Source organism: Pungitius pungitius, chromosome 19 (genome assembly GCF_949316345.1).
Source record: "Pungitius pungitius chromosome 19, fPunPun2.1, whole genome shotgun sequence".
Classification (NCBI taxonomy): domain Eukaryota; kingdom Metazoa; phylum Chordata; class Actinopteri; order Perciformes; family Gasterosteidae; genus Pungitius; species Pungitius pungitius.
The window spans coordinates 960001-983338 of NC_084918.1; the positions used below are offsets into that span (position 1 = coordinate 960001).

The 23338-nt window shown below is 45.4% G+C and overlaps 5 protein-coding genes across 12 annotated transcripts in view; 1 reads left to right on the plus strand and 4 right to left on the minus strand.

Annotated features, from left to right (window-relative positions):
* rps6ka3b (ribosomal protein S6 kinase, polypeptide 3b) overlaps positions 1–1437 on the minus strand; it is a 21416-nt gene extending 19979 nt beyond the window's left edge. For both annotated transcript variants that reach the window (XM_037455762.2, XM_037455761.2), the window contains exon 1: positions 989–1437. In XM_037455762.2, coding sequence (XP_037311659.1) covers positions 989–1051 — 63 coding nt within the window. In that variant the 5' untranslated portion in view covers positions 1052–1437. The remainder of the gene's footprint in view (positions 1–988) is intronic.
* A 951-nt stretch (positions 1438–2388) lies between these two features.
* pdha1b (pyruvate dehydrogenase E1 subunit alpha 1b) lies at positions 2389–7496 on the minus strand. Of its 5 annotated transcripts, XM_037456630.2 has the most exons (13): positions 7335–7496; positions 6531–6551; positions 5811–5951; positions 5172–5237; positions 4912–5085; positions 4689–4815; positions 4514–4605; positions 4351–4443; positions 4102–4257; positions 3751–3822; positions 3595–3662; positions 3267–3375; positions 2389–3138 (listed from the first exon to the last, which is right to left on the minus strand). In XM_037456630.2, exons 1-13 carry the CDS (start codon positions 7392–7394, stop codon positions 2974–2976), a joined length of 1344 nt encoding a protein of 447 aa, XP_037312527.2. In that variant the 5' UTR covers positions 7395–7496; the 3' UTR covers positions 2389–2973. The 5 variants fall into 5 exon arrangements, with proteins under 5 accessions (XP_037312527.2, XP_037312528.2, XP_037312530.2 ...); XM_037456631.2 differs by lacking the exon at positions 5811–5951; XM_037456633.2 differs by lacking the exons at positions 6531–6551; positions 7335–7496 and adding an exon at positions 6496–6517.
* A 516-nt stretch (positions 7497–8012) lies between these two features.
* On the minus strand, positions 8013–14064 carry acot9.1 (acyl-CoA thioesterase 9, tandem duplicate 1). 2 transcript variants are annotated; one of them, XM_037456635.2, is made up of 15 exons: positions 13881–14064; positions 13198–13292; positions 12408–12434; positions 11803–11848; positions 11060–11230; positions 10854–10891; positions 10688–10771; positions 10494–10597; positions 10206–10279; positions 9805–9872; positions 9604–9715; positions 9182–9358; positions 8934–9021; positions 8695–8845; positions 8013–8454 (listed from the first exon to the last, which is right to left on the minus strand). In XM_037456635.2, the coding sequence occupies exons 1-15, from the start codon at positions 13892–13894 to the stop codon at positions 8399–8401; spliced, it is 1305 nt and encodes a 434-aa protein (XP_037312532.1). In that variant the 5' UTR covers positions 13895–14064; the 3' UTR covers positions 8013–8398. The 2 variants fall into 2 exon arrangements, with proteins under 2 accessions (XP_037312532.1, XP_037312533.1); XM_037456636.2 differs by lacking the exon at positions 12408–12434.
* Positions 14065–15691: 1627 nt separating this feature from the next.
* Positions 15692–18328, plus strand: LOC119198997 (diamine acetyltransferase 1-like). The gene is made up of 6 exons (XM_037456642.2): positions 15692–15955; positions 16859–16910; positions 16985–17065; positions 17523–17624; positions 17705–17745; positions 17830–18328. Exons 1-6 carry the CDS (start codon positions 15893–15895, stop codon positions 18004–18006), a joined length of 516 nt encoding a protein of 171 aa, XP_037312539.1. The 5' UTR covers positions 15692–15892; the 3' UTR covers positions 18007–18328.
* A 449-nt stretch (positions 18329–18777) lies between these two features.
* Positions 18778–22365, minus strand: apoob (apolipoprotein O, b). Of its 2 annotated transcripts, none has more exons than XM_037456641.2 (9): positions 22259–22365; positions 21780–21875; positions 21200–21322; positions 21003–21035; positions 20733–20787; positions 20553–20648; positions 20250–20341; positions 19661–19750; positions 18778–19542 (listed from the first exon to the last, which is right to left on the minus strand). In XM_037456641.2, the coding sequence occupies exons 1-9, from the start codon at positions 22280–22282 to the stop codon at positions 19504–19506; spliced, it is 648 nt and encodes a 215-aa protein (XP_037312538.1). In that variant the 5' UTR covers positions 22283–22365; the 3' UTR covers positions 18778–19503. The 2 variants fall into 2 exon arrangements, with proteins under 2 accessions (XP_037312538.1, XP_037312537.1); XM_037456640.2 differs by having other exon boundaries at positions 18778–19545.
* Between the last annotated feature and the right edge of the window lie 973 nt (positions 22366–23338).

Sequence of the window (23338 nt, forward strand, 5' to 3'; positions counted from 1 at the left end):
TGTCCCAGAGGGGTGGGGGGGTCAAAGGTGAGCGGGTAGGAGCATGCGTGTGGGGGAGGGGGGGGGGGGGGAGACAGAGAGAAGCTGCTCGGGGGGGAATTTACAATCCCACAAACCGCCGTTTGTCCACTTGACACCTCAGACAGGAAGTGAACACACGTAAGTTCTTGCCTAATCGAGGCCCCCCCCCCCCCCTCACCGTCTCCTTATCAAGATTCAAAAACTAGTTTGAAGGAAGAAGTGAAGAAAAACAGAGAAAACATGTGCAGAGCTTCTTTTGCTTCAGTTTCACACTGGAACCGTTTTAATGGTTTAAAGGCCTTCGTACTGAAGAAGAAGAAGAAGAAGAAGAAGAAGAAGAAGAAGAAGAAGTCGTCTCCTAATCACTCGGATGTCACTTTGACAGAAACACAAACACAGAAGCTTCTGAAACGAGAGCCTGCGACACCGAGTGAATCCTCACGTCACAGTTCTGCTTCGTTCGGTGTCTCGTTTGATGGTGAATCGCATTTTTCACTATTTTCTCAGTCGGTTAATTAGCAAATAAAGTTATTTCCACTTTAAGCTTCAACTTCCGATTCTATCGGGTTCCTGTGGAAATAAACAAATAAATAAAAAACACCAACAAAAGGCGTAAATAACAAAGTGACACGTAGGGATTATTGAAGTACTTTTTTAGGAGTATAGGAGCTTTAGGTGTATAATAATCACTTCATAGTGACAGTAAAGTACATTTATTTTTTATGTAATTAAAGGTGTATCATAACCCTTTATAGTGCATTTAATCCCACGTAGTGTCCCTATAGCAGCAGAAGGTACTTTAAGGAGTGTTTTAGCTCTTAATAGTGTATTTAGTCCTCCTCTGGTCTGGTTCTCCCTGTGGGTACACTCACAACCTCACGGTGACATGGAGGAGTAATCTGCTACTTCCTGAGTACTTCTACCTGAGTACCTGAGTACCTGTCGGTGGGTCACCATGTCGCCTCACCTCTCCGGTCGCCCCCCCCAGAGGCATCTTCTGCCAGGGATCGGCCAGCTGAGCCAGAGGCATCTTCTCCTCGTCCTTCACACTTCCTTGATCCCTTGACTTCCTTGATTCCTTGTTTCCTCCCTTCGGCCGTTACACTTCCTTCTTCCTCGTTTCTTCTTCTACTAAATTATTCCGGTCTTTTCCAAGATAGTTCTTCTTCTTCTTTCTCTGCCCCCCCCCCCCCGAATGGAACCAAACCGCCCTCGGAGACCTCTCCCCCCCGAACGACCGAGCCGAGCCGAGCCAAACACCTTCTGGCTCCGGATCGGTGCCGCGCAGAGAGACCGCCCCTCGGTCCGGAGAGACGCGGCGCGGGCACGCGCAGCGGGAGGACGGACTTATTCTCGGAAACTCCCCTTCCCCACCTTCCTTCCTTCCTTCGTCTCCTCTCTCTCTCTCTCTCTCTCTCTCTCCTCCCTCTCCCCTATAGCTCTCTCTCTCTCTCTCTCTCACTTCCGGCTTTTTCCCAATATGGCGGCCGGTGTCGGCTTACCTGTCCGTCAGACCGCTGCGTCACGCCTGCGTCACCAGGGGGCGGAGTCCTTAGATAACGAGTCAACTAAACTTTGACTTGTTCTGACCTGAACGGATGAGTAGCATCCGTTATAATAATGAGCATTATATATATATATACGTTTATATCTTCTCTTTACTTGTTTACACTCAGGTAATATTATTATTATTATTGTTCATGTATTAACATCTGTTTAATAAGGTTTAATGAGCCGGCTGATGTCTTTGATTCATTCAGGAGGAACTCACCCTCCGTTACTCCCTTTGGATTCTCGTCAGGCCTCTAGTGTTTGAGTGAAGGCCAACAGGTCACAGGTCAGCTATGACAGGTCAAAGGTCAGCTATGAGAAGAACGTCGCTCTTTCTCGGTATTCAGCACGATTTGAATCGACGTCATTTGCAGGAAGATTCCTTTGAGAAGCTCTTCATGTCTAGTAACCAGTTTACTGATGATGCAACGGGAGCTTTAGTTCACCAATGAATCATCGGTGATGTCCGGTTGCCATGGCAGCGGTTACGTTTCACAGGCCGCCAGTGACCTCTAGTGGTTCAGTGGGGGGAAAGTACGCAGAGCGTGTACTAAAGTACTGACACCACTCAGTAAAGATACTTCTGTTAAAGCTTTAGAAGTAAAATCATTTAAAACTTCAAATTAAAGTTTGAAAAATACTTATTCAAAAATTAAGTAAATCTTTGATTTTTTTTATTATTATTAAGTTAGATAATTCATTTTTTGTACTAGTTGATCGGATTATTGCTTCAACTTTGTTTTGGCTTTCATTTCTAGAAACACAAAGCATGAAAAGAGGAAAAGCAGCGACTCAACAGTATTCATCTTCACTCTTCACTCGGATCAACAAACAAGAATTAAAGTTTAGAATGAGATATTTCGGAATGATACAATTACTGAAAGTACACTGATCAACAGTGTAAATGATCAGAAACTCTTGTGGTTTATTCAACTCAATAAATACAGGTACACACCATTCATTGTATTTATAGGGTTGATAGTATGCATCAAGGGATTTATTGATAACACTATTATCAAAGTGAAAAGTGCAGACATGGAGTGAAGTAGAAAGTTGTGTTAAGTTACTGCTGGAAAGGAAAAGACGTTTCATGGAGCACAATCACAACATTTAAAAGTTGCTCGACATCCTTCTACTAAAAGGAGGAATTTAAAACCCAGACAGACTGTTGGAAAAGTTGTTGTGCGCATGATGAGCAGCCCTGAAACATTATAAATATATTTATTAAGTACTTTGAGACGGCAGCTCGCCGTGGCTCCATGACAACAAATAAATACTTTTCTATATAAAACTATAAATAAATAACACTGAGGTTTTAGGCCAACGTCCAGTTAAGGTGCGGAATCGTCTACAGGTGGAGGGGGGGGGGGGGTGCAGAACGTCATCTCTCGTTAAAGGTCTCTAGCTGACGGACTTGAGCTTCGCCCACGGGTCGACGCCCCTGACCTCCAGCGGCGAGTCGTTGCTGAAGATGTGGTTGCACAGCTCGTCCAGCGGCGGCTCCGGGTCGGAGGTGGCGTACTGAGCCGCCTCCTCCACCTCCTTACGGATCGCCACGTCGATCTCCTGAAGAGGGGGGGGGGGTTCATTATTAATACTACACAAGGTCAAATGCAATTCTCACTTCCTGTTTTTTCACAAGCACCTAAATACATCAAGTATTATTCCTAGTATCTGAAATACTGTTCCAGTACCTTGAACTCCTCCACTGAGGCCATGTTGTTGCTGAGCATGCGCTCCTTCAGCATGGTGATGGGGTCGCTCTTAGAGCGCACTTCCTGGATCTCGTCCCGCGTGCGGTAACTACAGGAAGTGACATCACAACACTATCGCCACTTAACCATGTAATATTGATCAGAGATATCTATATTAAAGACTTTATGCCTTTTATTGAATTACCCTTCTCCCACTTTATTTTAATGCATTTACTTTTCTTAACAGAACTAAGATTTGATGAATAAATACACTGATTACTTTAAGGAAGTTTTGATATTAAAATGAAAGTGAGATTCAGCAGCTCACCTGACGCCCGGGTCACTCATGCTGTGTCCATGGTAACGGTAAGTCTGCAGCTCCATTATAATGGGGCCCTAAGAACACACAGGGTGATTATTCACAGCTTCACACACACAACATTCAAAGCTTTTTATGGGATTTACAGACCTAAGAAACACAAACCTTTCCAGAGCGGCAGTGCTCTGCAGCGAACCTGGTGGCCTCTCGGACGCACAGGACGTCCATCCCGTCCACCTGGGAGACGGCGAGGTCGCACAAACATTAACGGCACGCAGACCACAGAGTGTTTAACCCCCTGTCACAATGAAGGATGTTTGCAGCATCATACATGAGCATCAGACAGCTGAATGAATGCTCACACCTGCAGCTGCCAGGACGGAGGTCCAGCCTCCTCCCGCCTTAGTGTCGGTTCATACAGGCCAGCTGCAGCGTACGGACACACTGCAGCTACCGCCCAAGACCTGGTGTGTGTGTGTGCGTGTGTGTGTGCGTGTGTGTGCCCCCCCCCCTCACCCTGAGGCCCGGTATGTAGTCCCCCCTCTTGTAGTAGTCGGTGCTGGCTGAAGCCCTCTCCACCGACGTGCCCATGCCGTACTTGTTGTTCTCGCAGATGAAGATGCACGGCAGCTTCCAGAGGGCGGCCATGTTGAAGGACTCAAACAGCTGGCCCTGGATGGATCAGCAGGGGGGGGGGGGGGGGGGGGGGGTGTGTTAGATGAGTGTCCATGTGACGTGGCAACGGGACACCGGTGGGACGCTCACCTGATTGGCCGCCCCGTCTCCGTAGAGCGTGACGCACACCTGGTTGTTGCCTTGGTACTGGCAGGCCAGAGCGATGCCGGCGCCGAGAGGCACCTGAAGGTAAAATCAGCTTTAGTTTGTACCTCCAGGAGAACCTGGATCCTCTAAACATCACATTTCTCACTTGTGCTCCAACGATCCCATTTCCTCCGTAGAAATGAGGCGCGTACATGTGCATCGAGCCGCCCTTTCCTTTGGCCACGCCCCCTCTACGCCCTAAGGGGGGGGGGGGGGAGACACTTACTACATGCTGAAAACGTGCAACTCGTCGACGGCGTCCCGGACTCGTGTCCTCTCACCCGTGAGCTCGGCCAGGATCTGCTTGACGGAGATGCCGCGGGTGAAGGTGTAGCCGTGGGCGCGGTAGGCGGTGATCAGGTGATCCGTGGGGTTGATGGCGGCCTCGATGCCGACCGCGCACGCTTCCTGCGGGGGGGGGGGGGGGGGGGGGGTGAAACGGACGATACAATGAAGCGCCTCGTACAAACGGAACAAATGAACAGAGAGCGTGCGTAAGCCGACCTGTCCGTCGTACAGGTGGCAGAAGCCTCTGATGATCTTCTGCTTGTACAGCTGATCAGCTTTCAGCTCCATGCGCCTCACCGTCTGCATGACGCGGTAATACTGCAGGCCCTGGTCCCGGGTCAGCTCCGCCCTCAGCGGGGGGCCCTCCTCCAGGCGGTGCGCGTCGCATTTCTACCAGACGCAACGTCCACATCGGCGCTCAGTAGGTCAACGGGATGCGGATGTCGATGGTGCGAAAGCAGATGAATCCGACTCACCTTGATGTCAAAGGTCGCCGTAGAGTTGAAGTCGGCGAAGGAGCGGGACACCGCGACTCGACCCCCCTGGGGACAAAACAATAACACCATAAACTTTACAAAGAAACAACGAGGAGCCATAAAACAGGACGTGCACACAGATGGAGGCCGGCCTCCTCTTCACAGCAGGTGTTAGCGGGGGGGGGGAAGGTGTCACCCTGGAACGGCCTACTACAAGGTGGGGGGGAGGGGGGGGCAGTATCGGGGTGGGAGAATCACACCAGGTGAATAATTAAAAATATATTTAACAGAAATAAACGATCAAATTAGAAAACTGCAGAAATGGGAGGGACTAAACTGAACTAAAATAAATATATAATAATTGAGATCATTTGAGTATCGCAGACAGACGTATTTATTCGTTCTCATTGAAGGACACGTGGGAGGTTTCGTTTTTCTCTGCAGCGTCACAGCATTCAAGTTATTATTTGACAAATATGGCCTCATATTTAAATAGTTGAAATTCAGTATATTTTTGAACTGCAGCTTGAAAATAACCACGTTGTGGTCAGCAGAGGCCCAAGAGAAGGATTTAATAAGTTCAATCCATGGTTTCCTTTCATCCTCATCGTGGTTTGTGGAGGTCTCCTGAGGTCTTACTGCGCTGTCTGCCTGGTCTCTATCTAACGGGGCACACACTGGTGGCGGCGGTGGTTTGGGTGGTTGCCGCGGTGACTGCGCCGAGGCGGGCGTTGCCGGCGGCGACGTTACATTGACGTACTCTGACAGGTCGAGCAGCAACTGGGGAACACAGGAGCCGACCAATCAGAGCAGAGCACAGCCAGAGAGGCTCAGCAGAGACCACAGGGACAAAAGGCATGGACGAGACACGGGGACCAACGGAGACAAAGAGGCTTTAGGGGACCTCTAGGATACAGAAGACCGAAAGCAGCGCTCTTAACTTTGTAAAATCTTTTTACACACTATAATCACAAAATAAGATGTGTTTGATGCAAATTAGAACATTACTGCCACATTTTATAGGACTGAAACCTTTAAGTTTATGGACCATTAAAAGACTGCTCTTAATATTTTTTGATGGACTTTTATAACAATTTCCCCTAATTCTATCAACTAACTCAATATTTTGCAGGTTATTGTTCTCACGAGTCGTATTGTTTCCTCAGAGACTTTTCCAGGATTGTTTGAAGAAGAAAAAAGGGGCGCCTGGGGCAATAAGTTGTTATATTAGAGACGTTTATTCTGTCTGCTTATTAGAAAGAAGTTAACTTTACTTAAACTTCAAAGACAAATCAGTTACAATTTGTAGCATAAGAAGACTTACATTAGACAGTAAACGTTGAGCAACGAGCTGCTTACCTCGGACACTGTTTGGGCTCCCTACGGGGGGGGGGGGGGAGAGAAGGAGGAGGGACAAGGGGGGGGGGGGAAGAGAAGTAAGCAATGAACAGACTGCTGTGTGAATGAAGACGAAGGAGGAGAGCGAAAGCAAGAAGTCCCGATCAGGACCCGCAGGATCCCGGTTGCACCGGAAATACAAGCATGCTGTTTCCGGTGCGTCTCAGTTGATAAACGTCGATGCACCGATTTGTCTTACCTGACCCAACAGTTTGGAATAAACTAATAAAGTGTGATTCTGAAATTTGACCCGAGTACATTTCAAATGCATTCTGTGATACTTTTGTTTAAGTAAAGTACATCGAACGTCACTTCCGCTTTCCAAGTGGAAGCTAAATTTAGCAACATGGCTCCATCTTTAACTATACGAGTCAGAATCGATCAGTTAATCTAAATCTGTAGAAAGCTTCTCGAAGAAGGCAAACCACCACGATCACACACAAACGTAATGAAAGAAAGATGCGGAGAGACAATAGTAAAAGACGGGCTTGGACACGAGGGTGCCGAGCGTCTGCTGCTCCTCAGTTCGTCACTTTTCAAAAGTACCACTTCAGCTACTTACCGATAGGCAACACACAAATTAAACACACACACACACGGCATCTGACCCCAGCACGCGGACCGCAAAGCAAGAGTCGCACTAGCCGCGGCGGCTAACATGCTGCCCCGCTCACAAGGTCAGCCCCAACTAGCCGAGCTAAGCACAGAGCTAAACACCGAGCTAGCTCCCGTTAGCCGGAGGAGCGAAGCCCCCGAAACACTCACCACGTTCCTGCCAGCGATCCTGCAGAGCGCGTTGGAGATAATGGTCAACATGTTTTTCATGCTACTCGACGACGACCCGCTCGGGAGGGATTAGAGGAGCGGAAGTGAGACGCAGCCGAGTGATCGCTGCCTGTTAGTGTCCGTGTGCTAAATAGCGCCGGGTGAACACTGGCCACATAGAATATTGGTTCCTATCGGTTTATATGGAGGCGTGGAAAAGCATCATTTAATTGACTATTTTAGTTTTTTATTAAAGACTTGTGAAGTATATGGAAGCCAAACTAAATAATTCGGGTAATTTTCTTACAAAAGTTTTAAATTAATGTTAAAAAGAAAATCACTTCTGCATTCATCTATTATTTTGATAGCACGGGTGGAATTATCTGGGTTCAAAAGTGACTCAATCATTTATAAAATATATGTACAATAAATATCAAATACCTCAAATCATACAACATTTGAGGAGGACTAATTGAGGAGGAACAAAAAGCCAATATTTAGGTCAAAAAATAAAATGGAAATCTTTTTTTTAAACAGAAAGATGTCCTAAAAAGAACCAAAGTAACCCCAATGACATCACCATTACACTGAGAGGGATTATTAACTGTCGAGGTTTACATTAAATCAACCCACCAACGATCAAATGAAGTGAAAGCAAAGACACAAGGGTGACTGAAGTGAAGATAAATAAGAATTCATTTATTGCGTTTGAGTAAATATACAACTGAAGGCCAGAATGTGGGCGTCGTCCTTTCTCTACAACACCTTCAGAATAAAGCTTCTCATTCAACATTAAAGAAATTAAAGTCAGGGTTTTGTGCGCACAAGCAGCGGTAGAATATAAAAAAGATAACATAACGTAAAGCAATGCAAATCAGAAATAAATGAGCTTATAATAAAAAATAAACCACCAGAAAAATAAAAATAAAAAGTTGGGTAAATTTAACAAGGCATGATGTAAACACACACACTCTCACACACACACACACACACACACACACACACACACACACACACACACACACACAGAGAGAGAAAGGCTTTGGCAGGTGGATGCAGTGTGTTCACTCCTCCACCGTCTGATTGAAGTGTCTCTTCCCGTCCAGATACAACATTGACTCTGTCGCACAAACACAAAAAAAGACACAAAAACACCATTAATCTGATTCTCCTTGTTTTCCTACAGTGTTCTTCATAAAGTATTTATGAAGGTTCACAAGTGTCACTAAAAATTTAAGTGGTGGAATAAGTTCTCAGATAAAATTCTAAAATATACACATAATATATGATAATGAATATTTAAATAAAAGTAGTGTAGTTAAAAAGTCGTAGTGTTGTTGGTGTGTGTGTGTGCGCCCACCTCCATAGGTCATGGGGACGACCTTGGGGACGTCGTGGTCGGAGACGAAGGTGAAGTGGAAGACGTTGGTGGTGTTGTGCTGACGGGTCAACGGGTCGAACACCTCGCTGTGAACTCTGACCTGGACGTGCTTCCCCTGTGTGTAACACACCTAAAACACACACACACACGCTGTGTGCTCAGTCACTGAGGAACACACAAACACACACACTGCATCGGCAGGCCTCGACCAATCAGACCTGAGAGGAGAGCAGCAGCAGGGAGCCGATCTCCACGGGCTTCTGGAAGAGGATGTCGTCAACGGCAACCAGACTGGGTCGACCTCCACTGTGACAAACACCAAGCACCTTTTACTTCACAAAGTACACACTTCAAACTTCTAACATGAATGGTTGGCCGGGTTTTTATTCATGTATTTTATTATTTTACTTCCACTGAGGGGAGACAACGTAAAAGACATACAAGTATTTAAGTATCAGCATCTCACCCGTAGGAGCAGGCGTTGGCCCAACCCAACTCGTAGGCTTTCCTCATCAGGAAGCCTCCGAAAATCCGGTTGAAGATGTTCCTTTCCTGAGGGTGGCAGATCTCCAGCCCCTTCAGCTTGGCGTCTTCCATCCACACCGAGCTCGGAGGCAGAAGTCTGCTGCGAAAACTGACCGTCCTGTAGGAGTAGAAACACACTGATTTGATGACCCACCTGTCAATCAAACTCTCACCAAGTCAGGTGGCTTCCTTTGTCAATAGATAATAAACTCTGTGGTATAAAAGATTAAATCTGTTTGTTAAAAGCCCTAAAAGGTCGCCGTGTGTACGCACACGTCTTCTAGTGAGGAATCTCAAAGGTCTCAAACTGTCATTCTTCTACAGCCCGACGTGCTGATGTTACCACAGCGGAGGACCTCGTACTTTGTGTCCAGCGTGTTGAGGAACAGGCCGTGGACGATCTTCCTCTCCTCGTCCGTGGGCGCCACCTTCAGCAGCGACGCCGTGCTCAGCTCCACGCGGCGCACTTTGTTAGCTGGAAGGACAAAGGACGTTTACACTAAGACACTTCCTGTTGTCTCCACCTGGGGTCACATGGGAGGGGGGGGGGGGGGGGAGTCACACCTTCTCCCTCCTGGAAGAGCTTCTCCTCCTCGGGACCTTCCGGCTTCAGCGGATTCACGAAAGCCGCCCTGAGATGAAGGCGAAGACAGAAGTGTAAATATCAGATGAATAAACATGATGTGAAGGAGCCTCAGTGGCCACTTTATGATTAACTAAAATGTAATCAAATCATTTTATCAGTTATAATCATAATAATATCAATCAATAGTCTTAATAGTCTCATGTAAATAACAATAATGTACTAATAGTGTTAATAGTATTCATATTTTATTTCATGTATTAATAGTAAATTAAATATAAATGAATAAAATATAATGTGTTATTAATCATATATATGCTTAGTAAACACTAACAGAGTTAATAATCCATAGTGAAAGGTGATTATTGATCTTTAGAACCACCTCTTGTTCTCGGGGTCTCGGGCCACCATCACAAACGTGGCGTCCAGAACCGGAGAATAAGAGCCATCGTGGAACTGAAAGAAGAGACAGAAGAGACGTGAGATTCAAGACGGGACGCTTTGTTCAAATCACAAGCAGGTGGGTGGGGAGGAGGAAGGGGGGGAGCATGTTTAAAAGGGGGGGGACATGTTTAATATGTCATGTTCTTCTCATTTGACCCGATATGTGTGGTGTAATCTCACCTTGTAAAAGATTCCTTTATTCTACTCCCTCAAAGAACCAAAGTACCTGTGACATGTGCATCTTGGCTTCGATGGAGGTCTTTCCCACCCAGGTCACATGACCGGTGAACTTGATGTCGCAGTCGGGGTAGATGATGTGCTGCCTCATGTCTGTCAGGGGGAGGGAGGGGGGTGGGGGGGGTGAGAAACACTTCCTGTCACCTGCTTAAAGGTGAATGCTCTTAGACGGCCCACACTTACCGATCTTATCCACCAGGGCGGTGACGATGGACAGAGGAGACCTCTTCAGAGCCTCGTTGTAGGTGTGCGAGTAGGAGATGAGGACTGAGGAGAAAAGACGTCTCTGTTTGACTGGACACCAGGACATTGACTTATAAATGGACGTCAACACGTGTTTCGGGGATACCTGCCAAACTGTCCAAGTCCTCCAGGATCCTCCCAAACCTGGAGGGACCAAAGAAAGAGGGACATCAACAATATGACTGTGTGTGTGTGTTTGTTTAACTGTCCTGGTGGGGTCCGTCACCCGATCACTCACTCATTTTTAGTATAAATGATTCCTATTCCTATATTCCTGACAGTGTGCAGGTGTGTGTGTGTGTGTGTGTGTACCTGACAGTGTTGTGGAAGGTCAGGTACTTCTCTCTGAGCAGTGGTTCCGAGCCCAGAGGCAGGTGCACCTCCAGGTAGCTGTCCTTCATCCTCTTGGCTGGGAGGTCGCTCTGGGACTTCGCCAACATGGACGCCAGCGAGAGGCGCTCCGACATGGCCTGCTGGTGGTCGCTGCACGAACAGCAACGTGAACAATAACCGTTTAAAGCATTTCTTGTGGGTTTTATTGAATTCTTTATCTGTTCTCTTGCCTTTAGCAGGACTTCAAGGAAAGGTTTTCTGTTAGATTAGTTCATTTAGTTCATTTGTCCTCAGATGCATTCCAAAGTCCGGAACTGATTCACAACGAGTCGCTAACCTTGAACTTGTGTATTTATCATAAACAATACTGCTGCGTCTCTGTCGTGGTTCACGATGTCATTAAATCATCCGTAAACCTTAAGCATGAAAATGAGATCTGGGCATGTTTTGCTTTGGTTTCAAGTTGCAGCGTGACGCCTCCGAGCTCCTCTTTGCCCTCTGTGTGTCTTCTAAACACACAACTCAAAGGTTTGCTGCTCACAGACATAAATAACATGAACAGATTGAATTGGTAGAAAATATATGTTGTATAAAGTTGTAGTGCGAAAACTGTTTAAAAAAAAGTACCACACCTGCAAAAGCATTTAAACTATTTCTTGCAGTTAATACATAAAAAATGGAACAAAATGTTTTCTTGTGCTTTGACACAAATGGTTCGGTACCTCCAGTTAGTGGAAGCTCCCACGATTTCCCTCAGCCGGTTTCGTACTGAGAAAACACGAGAAAAACAATCAGACCTTCTGTGTGTGTGTGTGTGTGTGTGTGTGTGTGTGTGTGTGTGTGTGTGTGTGTGTACTGCAGTGAAAGCACCAAAAGGTTTTATGTTTCATAGCGTCTCCCTCACAAACAATGAGGCTGTTACACTCTGGTTTTTCTGCTTCGAGGAAACTGAATCTCTCTCTAAAGATTCTGCTCTTTATTTAAGAGAATCTTTCCTCCATCTCATGAATCCTCAGTAACGACATCTAAATCTGACGGGGATTTAAAACCGTCAAATGTCCATCACTCTTGCAGGCAGCCTGCAGCTCATTGAGGCCTGAAACAGAGAGACGATGTGAAACAACACGGAGGAAAGAAGCAAAGAGGGACAGAGGGGCTGAAGCTCAGAGCCGGAGGACAGAAGGACGCTGTGAACACACAACGCAGACCTGAGGAACAGGCCGAGAAGGGAGCAGTCCATTAGACACGTGGAGGTGCAGGCTCAGCGTGCAGGAAGTCATTTAGAGTGAATCAGAAGAGAACGATTCATCTGGGTTTACCAACACACCGTTAGACACGTGTAAAAGGGGATTTCCTGTGGAGAAACAAACGATTCAAATGAGCTTTTCACACATTAAATCCCGTCACTATATTACATTTCAAGGCATTTATCAACATCAATCATTTCAAGAGCATCACTCGCAAAACAAGCAAGTGAACCCGTGTCAAGGCCCGACAGGGTTAGCATGCGCTAGTTAGCGTGGAGGGAGGTCATTACACAAGAGAGTCATTGGAATCTGTCATTCAAGGGTTTGAACTAAAGTATCATAAAATGATCCCAAAGTCCGGGACGACGTCATCCAGCCGCTCTTTGACTCCCACCGACAGTCCTGAGCTCTGCTGGGGGGGGGGGGGGTTCGTATCATTGATCTACTCGTAGCTTGGAGCGGAGACAGAGGGTTAAAGGGCAGACAGGCAGCAGAAGCCTGTGATTGTGTGTTTACGTCACTGAGGCCCGAGACACATGTTGTAATATCCCGCCGTAATGACCTTGAAAGAAAATCTTCTAAAAGAAGAAGTCGTTTGTCGACGTATGGATTACGTTTACGGTCAAATTACAGCCGTAAACGGCATCGAAGTCCATCGAAGGATTGTGTAAGGCCGCCAATAGGGAGTTTTAACCATATGATTCTAACATTTAAAGCTGCTGTGTGTGGGGGGGGGTGATTCACACGTCTGGAACGAGCTCAGTCAGCAAACAGAAAACACTTCCTGAACACCCATGCGGGCCGTAGCGCGTTGGTTGATCCAGGGTGGGGGTCATTCGGGTCAAACAGGAAGCCCGGTGGATGCCTCACCTTCGGCCATGTCCGGCGCCCGGCCCGGCTTGGACACGCCCCCCGAGCAGAAGGACCTGGTCGTCACGGACGCGGCGGACCGCAGCAGCAGGAACCTGCAGGTCACCAGAGGACGTGACCAAAACCAAACAAACAAACCCTGAGAAGAATCCAGTTACATCCTAATAATAACCACCACGTGATCTCACTGATGGTGAAACACACGGTACTTCTTACACCTTGCAACTGCATAGCTGCTTCTTAAGACTGCACCTACCTGGCATGATGTGCAGTAAAAAGTATAACATAGTACACTGTGAACAGGGCATTGATGCAGGTAAAGAACAGGTCCAAGCACAGAGCACCATCTGTACTAGTTGGACAGGCCGTGAAGTGATGGATGCTGAGGGATGACTTGTCCCAGCAGTAGTATGAAGTGTAATTAACTAACGTTATATAACCATGACACACCCTTTAAGTATACGGTGGGTCTCATGCCTCGGGGGGAGCTCGTTCTTTCACCTCGTTTGAATGTGAAGAATCCATTTTACGGCTCTAAACACAAACCTGTTATTAGCGCAGTCACTGTACACGGCTGCTTCGCATTATTTGCAGATAAAGTGGTTTGTTAAACATGCTAACGGTTAGCATCGAGTCTGTAAAGGGTCAACGCAGCTTGCAGTCACGTGTTTAGTCCCACTGACCTCGGTGAGAGCATCGCGGGGTCCCGGATGTAACCGTTAAACGTTCAGGGGGACCAACAAAGCGGGCGAGGTCGGCAAAACGAGGGTTTTCCTCTGCGGGGTGATGCGGTGTCAAAGTGCCAGGCAAATCAGGGCGACCACAGCAACGGCTTCCGGGTTGAGCGCCGGCCCCGCCCACTACGTGATGACGCAAGAAGTAGCGTCTGAAAATCCTTGAAAAGGGATACGAGATCTCCTTGTCTGTCCAATGGCCCCTTCCCGAGTTAAATCATTATTGGTTCATATTTATTATGTATATATAAAAAACAGTGTGATACGACATATGTATTCTTGACAAACCTTTCATAATCAGTGAGGGGAAATTATGAATTTGATTCTGACACTTTTTGAAAAATACACGAGACACAATAAAAGTTTGACATGATGATGTTTTTCATGATAGAAATGATTATTACAGACCTTGTAGGTTGTACTACTCTCACCTAAAACAGCCAGTATTTCTAAAGCGAATCACGTCTTAATGACTCGCTTCCTTGCACTGGCTACCTGTTACTTTGAGGACATAATTGACTCCATACAAATTGCAGAGACGCCTTGTTATCAGTCAGATGTTTTATTATCCTCGTTCCTTGTCATAGAAAGGTCTGGATTTCACATAAAGAGTCATAAAACCTGTGCAGTCAGGGCACCTCGACTGTGATTTGGCCTCCTTAAGGAAATCCGGGCAGCAAACTACTCATCCTTTAAAAAACCCACTTCTTCTGTGATTTTATTCACACCATTACTATTGCTTTTGAGTTTATTCCATTCTCTTACATTTTGTAATGTTTTATTTTAAGCACATTGTGCAAGTTTCCTGAGAGGTGCTGCATTTATCAATGCATATAAAGAGTATAACGTATCTGATACAGTATCATATCACCTCCAGCTGTTGCACATATGTCTTACAATGTTTTACTTGTATTCTAACTTATAAGTTACTGTAGAATCCTGTTTAAACTCCTCTGTGTATTTTTGTCGCATTTCACAGCTCAGATAAGAAGCTAAACTGCTGGAGTATCACTTTCCGTTTGACACCTGAATCATTTTAGGTGTAGTGACATAATCTTGTACCTCCAGTATGTACTATTGTAACCTTGGAATGTGCCAATCTGCAGATACAGCTGTCATTGCTTTCTGTTTTTGTTTTCATTGATGCAGCCATATATTATGTGTTCCAGCAGTGGCAGTTAGAACATTTTTCAGGTGCTCAAGGAGCGGCGCCTCTTGAGGTGGGGCAAAGCCTCATCGCCTTCTATTGGCCAGTCGCCACTGTACCAATAACCTTAAGTTGTAGAACATAATAATGTCCACAATTAGTCTACTTTTCAGCTGAATTCTTTGATCAAATATGTACATTTACTAATTATTAATTATGTAAAATGATACATTTCTTTGCCATACAGTATATTACTTCATCTAAATATATTTCTAATACATTACAACAATTGACATATTCTGATGTGCCATTCCTCTTTGACTTTTGATCCTTTCATTATATTTGGATACAAACATGTTTTTACTTTTAGTAAGTTTCTATAGTGTAACATGTTCACTTTTTTTAAGGTACTTCTGTTTAAAGTAGGAGACTTTTCGTCCTGTGTCGTCTAAAACAAAAAGACCTTATGACCGAGAGCGACAGCAACTCGCGTCACTGGAGCGTTGCCCCCCGATTGGCTGACAGACGACCGTTCAGTGATTCGCCGGAAATCTGAGAGCCGAAGGGACGAGCCAATGGCGTCAGAGCGCGTCCCGCGTATAAAAGCAGCGCTGTACACAAAGGCGACGGCACTTGAACGGCAGCGACCCAGCCAAGGGTGATACTTACTGGATGAACTTGTCTCGACAAACCCGTCCGGATCTGAGGCTGACTGCGGGAAAAAGGCCACTCTGAAGCGAATGAAGAAACAACGTATCTTTCACTTCACATACAGAGGACTTCTAACTAGAGGAAAAAAGAGTAAAAGAAGAAAATGGAGTATAAATTACGCAAAGCGGAACCCAGAGACGTGTCTGATATATTACGACTGGTGAAGGTAAGCTAGCAAATGTCTACCGTCAACTGGAGGGTTTAAGCCATACACGGAGATATTCAAGCTAGTTAGCTACTAGCGGACGTTAGCTAGCCGCCTCGTCCTTCCCGTTGACTCTAACGGTCCGGCATTTTACGCCCGATGACTCCTCAAAAGACCAATCCCACCGTGTGTTGGTGACCCGCTGGCCGGTGGAAAATACCCCGGTGTGTGGCGTTGGTGGGGTGGGTGGGTGGGTGGGGGGGGGGCGCTTGTTTACAGCCAGGCGGCTCATATCCGGTGTGACCGTGGTGTTCCAAATATGGTGCGTCTTACCTTCAGCTTATGTTCTTATCAAGGTCGAAGCCCACGAACCGTTAGTGCTGTTGTGTAACCAGCGGTACGAATGTGTCCAAAGATGACGTTACACCGAACAGTTTATTGTTTTTACTGGATTTTCTGCTTCCGATGCGTCCAAAGAACCCAACTAATAAACAGGAAGCCGCAGAGATGCTAGTGATGACTTTAAAGGACACTCCAGTCTCTACTGTAGTGTTCTACTGGTATTGTGCCAGTAACTTGTAATAACCTGCCCGGTGACTACAGACTAAAATTAGCTTGTTGCCTCTGGCACATTTCTCCTTTTGCATCTACGATTTTGTGGCCGTGGTTAATGTAGAAAAGAACTAGTATTTAAATAAGTGGCTTTAGGAATCCTTCAGGCCTCTTACACCCAGCGTTAAAGCAGCAGTCAGGAACAAGTGGATGAAGAGAGCGTGATACAGGAGGTTTATTCTAGAGGGTTTTGTTCCTTATTTGAAGGGTGTCTGGTTCCTCTCGTTATCGGATGTTTTTAACTTTAGAATGTGCTTTTCTTTTGGGCCCCCGTTTTAAAAACGTCACGCGCTGTTTCCTTTCTTTTCTCAGGAGCTTGCAACGTACGAGAGGATGGAAGACCAGGTGATGATGACTGAAGCAGGTGAGCTCCTCTCGGCCCACTTGTACACATTCAATGTTATTTTGTCTTGTCTTCAACGTCACGTCTCCCTGCAGAACTCCTGGAGGATGGATTTGGTGACACCCCGTTTTACCATTGCTTTATAGCTGAAATCCAAGGAGAGAGCAGCAGCGACGGTAAGAGGAGCCGCTGCTTTTGTGACCTTTGACTGTCCCGGTTCTAGCGTGAACGCGGCGCTCGTGACTCCGTTGTTTGGCTCGGTGCTGCAGGTGTTTTCATCCCCACATTCTTCAGAGCTGGAATGATGTCATTCCCCAGAATGTTCTCTACGTTTCCGCCATCTGCAGCGACGCCGCTCACCTCACCGCTTCCTGTTTTTGTAAAGACGCTGTTGATGCTGTTCCTTCTCAGACGCTGATGCGTCCTGTTTAGTCACATGACAGATATTTAATGGTCAGTTCTTGGTGCAGCACGTTAACGCTTGGGTTGCACTATATTAAATATATATATATATATATATGCCAGTGTTTATCGTCGCTCCTGTACCACAATGCATTGTGCCAAAACATGTCAGCCATCTTGTATGAACAATAAATGTCGGGTTTACTAATAAATGCTGATTGTGATCTACAGATCCGAAGGTGGTGGGTTTCGTCATGTACTACTTCACCTATGACCCGTGGGTTGGCAAACAGCTCTACCTGGAGGAGTTTTATGTGATGAGAGAGTACAGAGGTAAACAACAATAACAATAAAACCCATGGAGACCAGATTTCTTGTAGCAGCTCGTCACTAAGCTCCTCCTCTCTCCTCAGGTCTGGGGATCGGATCGGAGCTCCTGCGTAACCTCAGTGATGTGAGTATGTGGACCATCGCGGGCCTAAAATAATCTATCCTAATAATAATAATAATAATAATAATGTTCCTGTCTCTCCTCCAGCTGGCGATGAAGACGCGCTGCACCGGGATGATGTTCGTGGTGGCGGAGAACAACGAGCCCTCGGTCCAGTACTACAAGCGGCGCGGCGCCGAGGACCTCTCCCAGGAGGAGGGCTGGAGGCTCTTCAGGTTCGACAAGGACAGCCTGGTGAAGATGGGCACGCCGCCCGAGGAGTGAGGGGCTCCGGGGGGTCGGCTGCTTCTTTTTGAAGGTTCTTGAGTCTGATGCTGCCGCCACTCTGACCTCCGTTTGAGAGGACGCGGTGGCGGCGTCTTAGCAGCCGACTCTTTGGGGGGGGGGGGGGGTGGTCTCTCTGCGTCTCTGCCTCCAGTCAGACGACACTCGTAGAAGTTCAGCTGTTTAAAAAAGGGGATTTTTGTGTTTGTAGTTCTGCAGCTTGGTTTCAGTCTGACTTATTTTAATCAGTTTTATTGTGTCACTGCATGTAATTAGCAGGAAGTTGATTAACTGAAGTTTTCAATAAAACAATAACTTCTAATGCGTCTTTGTCCCTCAGTGACCCCCATACAAAGGACAGAGCTTGTTATGTAGGAGTTACTTTGTACTGGACACTACTAGTTTATCAGCTGATTTAATCTCACCAGATCTTTTCTACGAAGGAAACCACGAGGAAGTGAACTTGGTTCAAGCTGAATCATTTCTATAAAAACCCACTTCTGTTTCTTGAGTTTGTACTGAATGTGCTTTTCCTTTTTGGGTTTCTTACACGTGGTATTTAGACACAAGTGAATATTCTGTCGTGACCTCGTCTTCCCCTCAGTCAGCAGATAGAACGGACCTCGCACAGCGTTGTTCTGGAGGAAGTGCTGCAGGCGCTTTCCCTCCAAAGGTCACATGACCAGCTCAAATTCACCCGACGGCGGGTTTACAGAGGAAATGACCTTCAGACTTTACTCCTAAAGGTCATCACAATGGAAAAACTCATGAATTTAGTGTTCATTTGACTTTATTCATGCAGGGAGCAATCATTGAAACCACCAATAAGATCACTGCAGCTGTATCATGTGACCTCACATTGTGCACAAGGGTGAATAAAATACTTATTAACTCAGCTTTACAGTGAGAATGAAGCAGCTGCTAGTTAGCTTAGCATAATTACTAGAAGCCACTAGCTGGGTAAAGTTCCGTTATGCTAAGCTAAGCAGCTGTCACTTTACTGTTTATTTATTCATCCTAAGTAAGAAAATAAGTACTTCCCCAAATACACAACTATCTTCAGAACATGTAAATAACAAAATAATCAAACAACTTTAATCCTTAGAAACCGGTCAAGTCAAGAAATTATTCTTACAAACAAGACAAAAAAAACTTATTTAGAACTAGAGATCTTTTAAATAACTTATTTTTATTGATTATTTTGGTTTGGTCCACAAAAGGACAGAAAATAAAAAACATCTAAAGGTGACATTTTGTAAATCAAATATTTAGCAACACTAATACTTTTAGTTTATTATAATAATAAAGAATAAATTCTCACATTTGGGAAACTGGAACCATCAAGAATCTGAGTTCATTATAAAAGTGTTTTTAATTATTTACTCAGACTTATGATCATGTATTTATGAGTTTAGTGAAGATGTCTGTGAAGCTTCAACAAAAATACATTAATTTTCACGTGTGTGTGTGTGAGTGTGTGTGAGTCTTCTTGTCGTCTCAGCTGTCGCTTGTGTCGTTTTTCTTTGTTTGCTCTTTCTTCTCCAAAAAACAAAAAAAAACAAGTCAGAATATCTTGTGGAACAAAGTAGTATTGTGTAGACGTGTTTGACATCATATATTAATGAGTATTGGTGAAACCCTTTGTGAGACTCACCTTCTTTTTACCAAACGGAGGCTCTTTCCAAAGCGTCTCCATGGTAACGCGGCCCTGCTGAGCCCAGGTGTATCCCGAATCCCGACTCACCTGGTGGACACACAACAAACAACGTCACTTTCCGACAGTCCTTGAACACATCAGAGCACCTGAGCACTCGATTCGACGATTCAAATGGGACCAGCAGTCATGTGACATGAAATCACAGACTCTTTGACTGAAGAAACAACACTTGGAAATAAAATGTAGAGTAAAGTGTTATTCTGAACTAAAGACTTGATTATGTTCCTCTCTTCTAGTTTCCAAAGGGGAGCAACTTTCACTTTGAGGAGAAAAACGAGCCCACAGAGTCAAAAGTGTCAAAAGGGCCTGAAATCCTTAAAAACCAGCCACACGAGGACGTCTCAGAACCCCTGAATGAATTCATCTTTAAAAGGAGAATCAGAGGAGACGATCAGCGCTGAAATCATTCTCCCATCGAGGCGTCTCCTCCTCAGTGAGCGTCATTGATTAAAAGAAGAAGTAGTACACACACCAGTACACACCAGTACACACACCAGTACACACCAGTACACACACCACTACACACCTTCAGTAGCGCCGCGGCCTGCTGAGGGTAAAACATGGACGCCGTCAGCGCCATGAGTCCAACAGGAAACAGCAGCTGCTTCACCCTGGAGCCTGATGGAGGGTTAAACGTTATAATGAGCTCATTAATAACTGGATTCATTTAAAGTCAAGTTCCTTCCTCTCGATAATCAACACTTTGATTTATTCTTGTGCATTGTGAACACAACGTTGGGGTCATACTTTCATGAAGAATGTTTTACTCTGAGATGCTTGTGCATCGGATTAAGAGGGGAACATCTGGCAGAACATCTGGAGCGGTTACCTTTGGCCACGTAGAGCCCCAGGAAGCCGGAGAAGCCCACCACCGCCACACTGGGGTAAAGGTCGGGAGGGGGGTCACTGAGGAACTCGTACGCCTCTGAAAAACACAAAGACGGGGGCTGAGAAGATGGCCGACGTGCGTGTGTGTGTGTGGGGGGGGGGGGGGGGTCAAAGGTCTCACCGGTGACGGTTGCTATGGAGCTGCTGACAGTGGGCTCCACGGTCTTGTAGACTTTCTGGGGTTCAAAGGTCACAGAGAAGGAAGCTGCTTATTAAACATTTCTGATGTTTATGATCAAAGGAGAAGCAGAAGCCCCCTTCGATAGTTCGGCTTATGCTTGGATGGAAATATACTTCATTTCATACTTAGTGAATATTACACTGTTTACATCGACTGAACCTTTGAAAGATGAAAAGATTAAATAATAGTCTTTTGTTAAACGACACTAACCTCGACTTTCTCCACTGCAGCTCGGCTGATTTGCTGGAAAAAAGGACATGAAATAAAAGTGAATTCACGGATTCCCATTCTTGACCTTAAAGCCCCAAACGAACCTTCAATGGTCAGAAGTGAACATTCTGCTCTTTGACAACGAAGGAAAGAAGCCGTGAGCGTGATCCAGGTGAGGGAGCCCCATGTGACCTCACCTGGTACCGGTCCGTATACGGCTGCAGCAGCTCCCTCAGCGAGGCGACGCTCTGCTCCAGCGCTCCGGGCGCCGGCTCCGCCTGCCGAGGCTCCGCCTCCGGGACGCAGTACAGAGACGGCAGCTGGGAGCCCGAAGCCAGAAGAACCAGAACTGATTTCAGGCCACTTAGCACGTGATTCTTATTGAAACATTCAGGATCACTTGCAACATGTCAATAAAGTCAGGCGATGGAATAACGACCTGTTTGTGTTGGAACATGAAATACGACAACAACACTGAAAACACACAACTGATCAATTAGAGGATCAATTACTGAGTGTAAGAATATATTTGTCAAGTTTATTATATGCAGATATTTTTGGTTTAACTAAAACTACTGACAGAATTTTACATACCAAAATAAACTTTAAACACACAATTGTGTGTTTGACTTATGGAATAAATGTTAAGTAATATTCCACATTCATCTTAATTTAATACATTTATTCATCAGGCTGCAATCAGATTAATACGTTCACTTGAAGTAAAGGGGATCAAATACTAGTTCCACGTGACCTGTCAGTTATCGATTAACCCACCTCATCGATGCTCAGGGCGGGCTGGCAGCTCTTCTTCTTCGGCTCTCCGGCCGCCGGCAGCAGCGTCACACCGGGAGCTGCGGCGCACAGCGACACCTGGCGGCGCGCCGGAAGCACACCCGGCCGTCAGATGGCGTTAAAGCTAACTAATAAAGCGGTAAGTGAGGCTGCGATGTCAGTCATAACACGGTAGTCAACGGTGTGGGTTCCGTGGGAGGTAAATAACTCGTGTTTTCTAACGTTGGCTTAAATAAAAGCAAGACGGAGCACTTGTTTGACTGACCCCTTTAGCTACACAAGCTAGCCGACAACATGCTAACTTTGGCTAATGACTAATTTAGGAACATTTGAGTCATTTTTGGATTTATAATTTCAGTGAATACCACCATAAACACACGCTTCAATAAATGCCAATTAAATGCCAGGAAACAACCGATATCGAACGGAGTAAGAGTTTAACAAATTATACAAATAGTTACCAGTCTCAGATATGACATTCTCATCCAAGAGGAGACCTTTGCTTTTCTACGGAATCCCGGAGGTGTTTCACACTAAACGGCGCGTGCGCATCAGTAAATAAAAACACCAAGAATCAATGCAAAAGCATTTAAAAAGTCTCACATGGTGAAGATCTAGTGTTTTCTTCTATATTTAACCACATGCAGCAATATCACAGTGGAGAAATACTCTTAATTGGGATTTAATTATAATGCATTCATTTTAAAATTATTTCTGCTTCACTGTGAATCACTAAATGAGCCAATAATTCAAGTAATCATTAACAATAAATCAATATAAAACTAGCATGAGAAGCAGCTCCTATCACTATTTACAGCAATGCATTTATGTGTGATTTTTAATGCATTTCTCTGTGCCATGGGCGTAAAATATAAAAACAAATCAATCCTGTGAATAATGGATATAGAATCACATTCTTGAAGGAACAAATAAAATCACTCAGCAGTCATATGAAAGTTGACAATATGAACATTTATTTCTGGAAAGAAGTTACAAATCGTTTCCAAAGAGTTTCTACTCAGATTATACGGTATATTAATCTGATTTTACTTTCTTTTTCAGATACAGTCGTTGCAGCAAGGTATGTTTCTTCATTTTTTAATCCTCTACTCTGTTTTCCTACGGACAGACTGAAGACCGGGGACTAAAGGACGCTGTGTGCCATAGATCAGGACAGTAGTACTTTATTGGTTACACGTTTCGTCTTTAAACAGCGACATGAGAGGAAGGCGGAGCAGCAGGTGAGATGTCCATGAGAGACGTGAAGGGCCTCGGGTCTTCCTCCTGAGGTCCACCGGGGAAACAAAAGTGCAAAAAACAGGAACATCAGACAGTGAACTGTTTGAGGGGTCGGAGAGATCTTCAAGCTGGAAAGAACAGGAAAAGATTTCTGAAGAAAAGAAGACATCTGAATCCACTTGGTGCAACAGGTTTTTGATCTGAGGAAAAAAACAGTTTCTCCCAAAATAAACATCTGTTGCGTTTCAGATTCCAACAAACATTTGAAGGCTTCTGGTTTATTCTTCACTATTTTGAGACGT

What these genes read in the sequence shown, in the direction of transcription:
- pdha1b (XM_037456630.2), bottom strand. Translation starts at nt 7,394, where the DNA reads ATGAAAAACATGTTGACCATTATCTCCAACGCGCTCTGCAGGATCGCT. An exon ending in CGGCGACCTTTGACATCAAG is followed by an intron (nt 5,086 to 5,171) that starts GTGAGTCGGATT and finishes TGCGTCTGGTAG; the next exon opens with AAATGCGACGCGCACCGCCT. An exon ending in GCCACCTGTACGACGGACAG is followed by an intron (nt 4,816 to 4,911) that starts GTCGGCTTACGC and finishes CCCCCCCCGCAG; the next exon opens with GAAGCGTGCGCGGTCGGCAT.
- acot9.1 (XM_037456635.2), bottom strand. An exon ending in CCTTTTACACGTGTCTAACG is followed by an intron (nt 11,849 to 12,407) that starts GTGTGTTGGTAA and finishes GTGTTTTCTCAG; the next exon opens with TACGAAACCGGCTGAGGGAA. An exon ending in ACCTTCCACAACACTGTCAG is followed by an intron (nt 10,892 to 11,059) that starts GTACACACACAC and finishes TGGTCCCTCCAG; the next exon opens with GTTTGGGAGGATCCTGGAGG.
- LOC119198997 (XM_037456642.2), top strand. Translation starts at nt 15,893, where the DNA reads ATGGAGTATAAATTACGCAAAGCGGAACCCAGAGACGTGTCTGATATA. An exon ending in ATATATTACGACTGGTGAAG is followed by an intron (nt 15,956 to 16,858) that starts GTAAGCTAGCAA and finishes TTCTTTTCTCAG; the next exon opens with GAGCTTGCAACGTACGAGAG. An exon ending in AGGAGAGAGCAGCAGCGACG is followed by an intron (nt 17,066 to 17,522) that starts GTAAGAGGAGCC and finishes TGTGATCTACAG; the next exon opens with ATCCGAAGGTGGTGGGTTTC.
- apoob (XM_037456640.2), bottom strand. Translation starts at nt 22,282, where the DNA reads ATGAGAATGTCATATCTGAGACTG. An exon ending in CCGCCCTGAGCATCGATGAG is followed by an intron (nt 21,323 to 21,779) that starts GTGGGTTAATCG and finishes TCGGGCTCCCAG; the next exon opens with CTGCCGTCTCTGTACTGCGT. An exon ending in AGGCCGCGGCGCTACTGAAG is followed by an intron (nt 19,751 to 20,249) that starts GTGTGTAGTGGT and finishes TGTGTCCACCAG; the next exon opens with GTGAGTCGGGATTCGGGATA.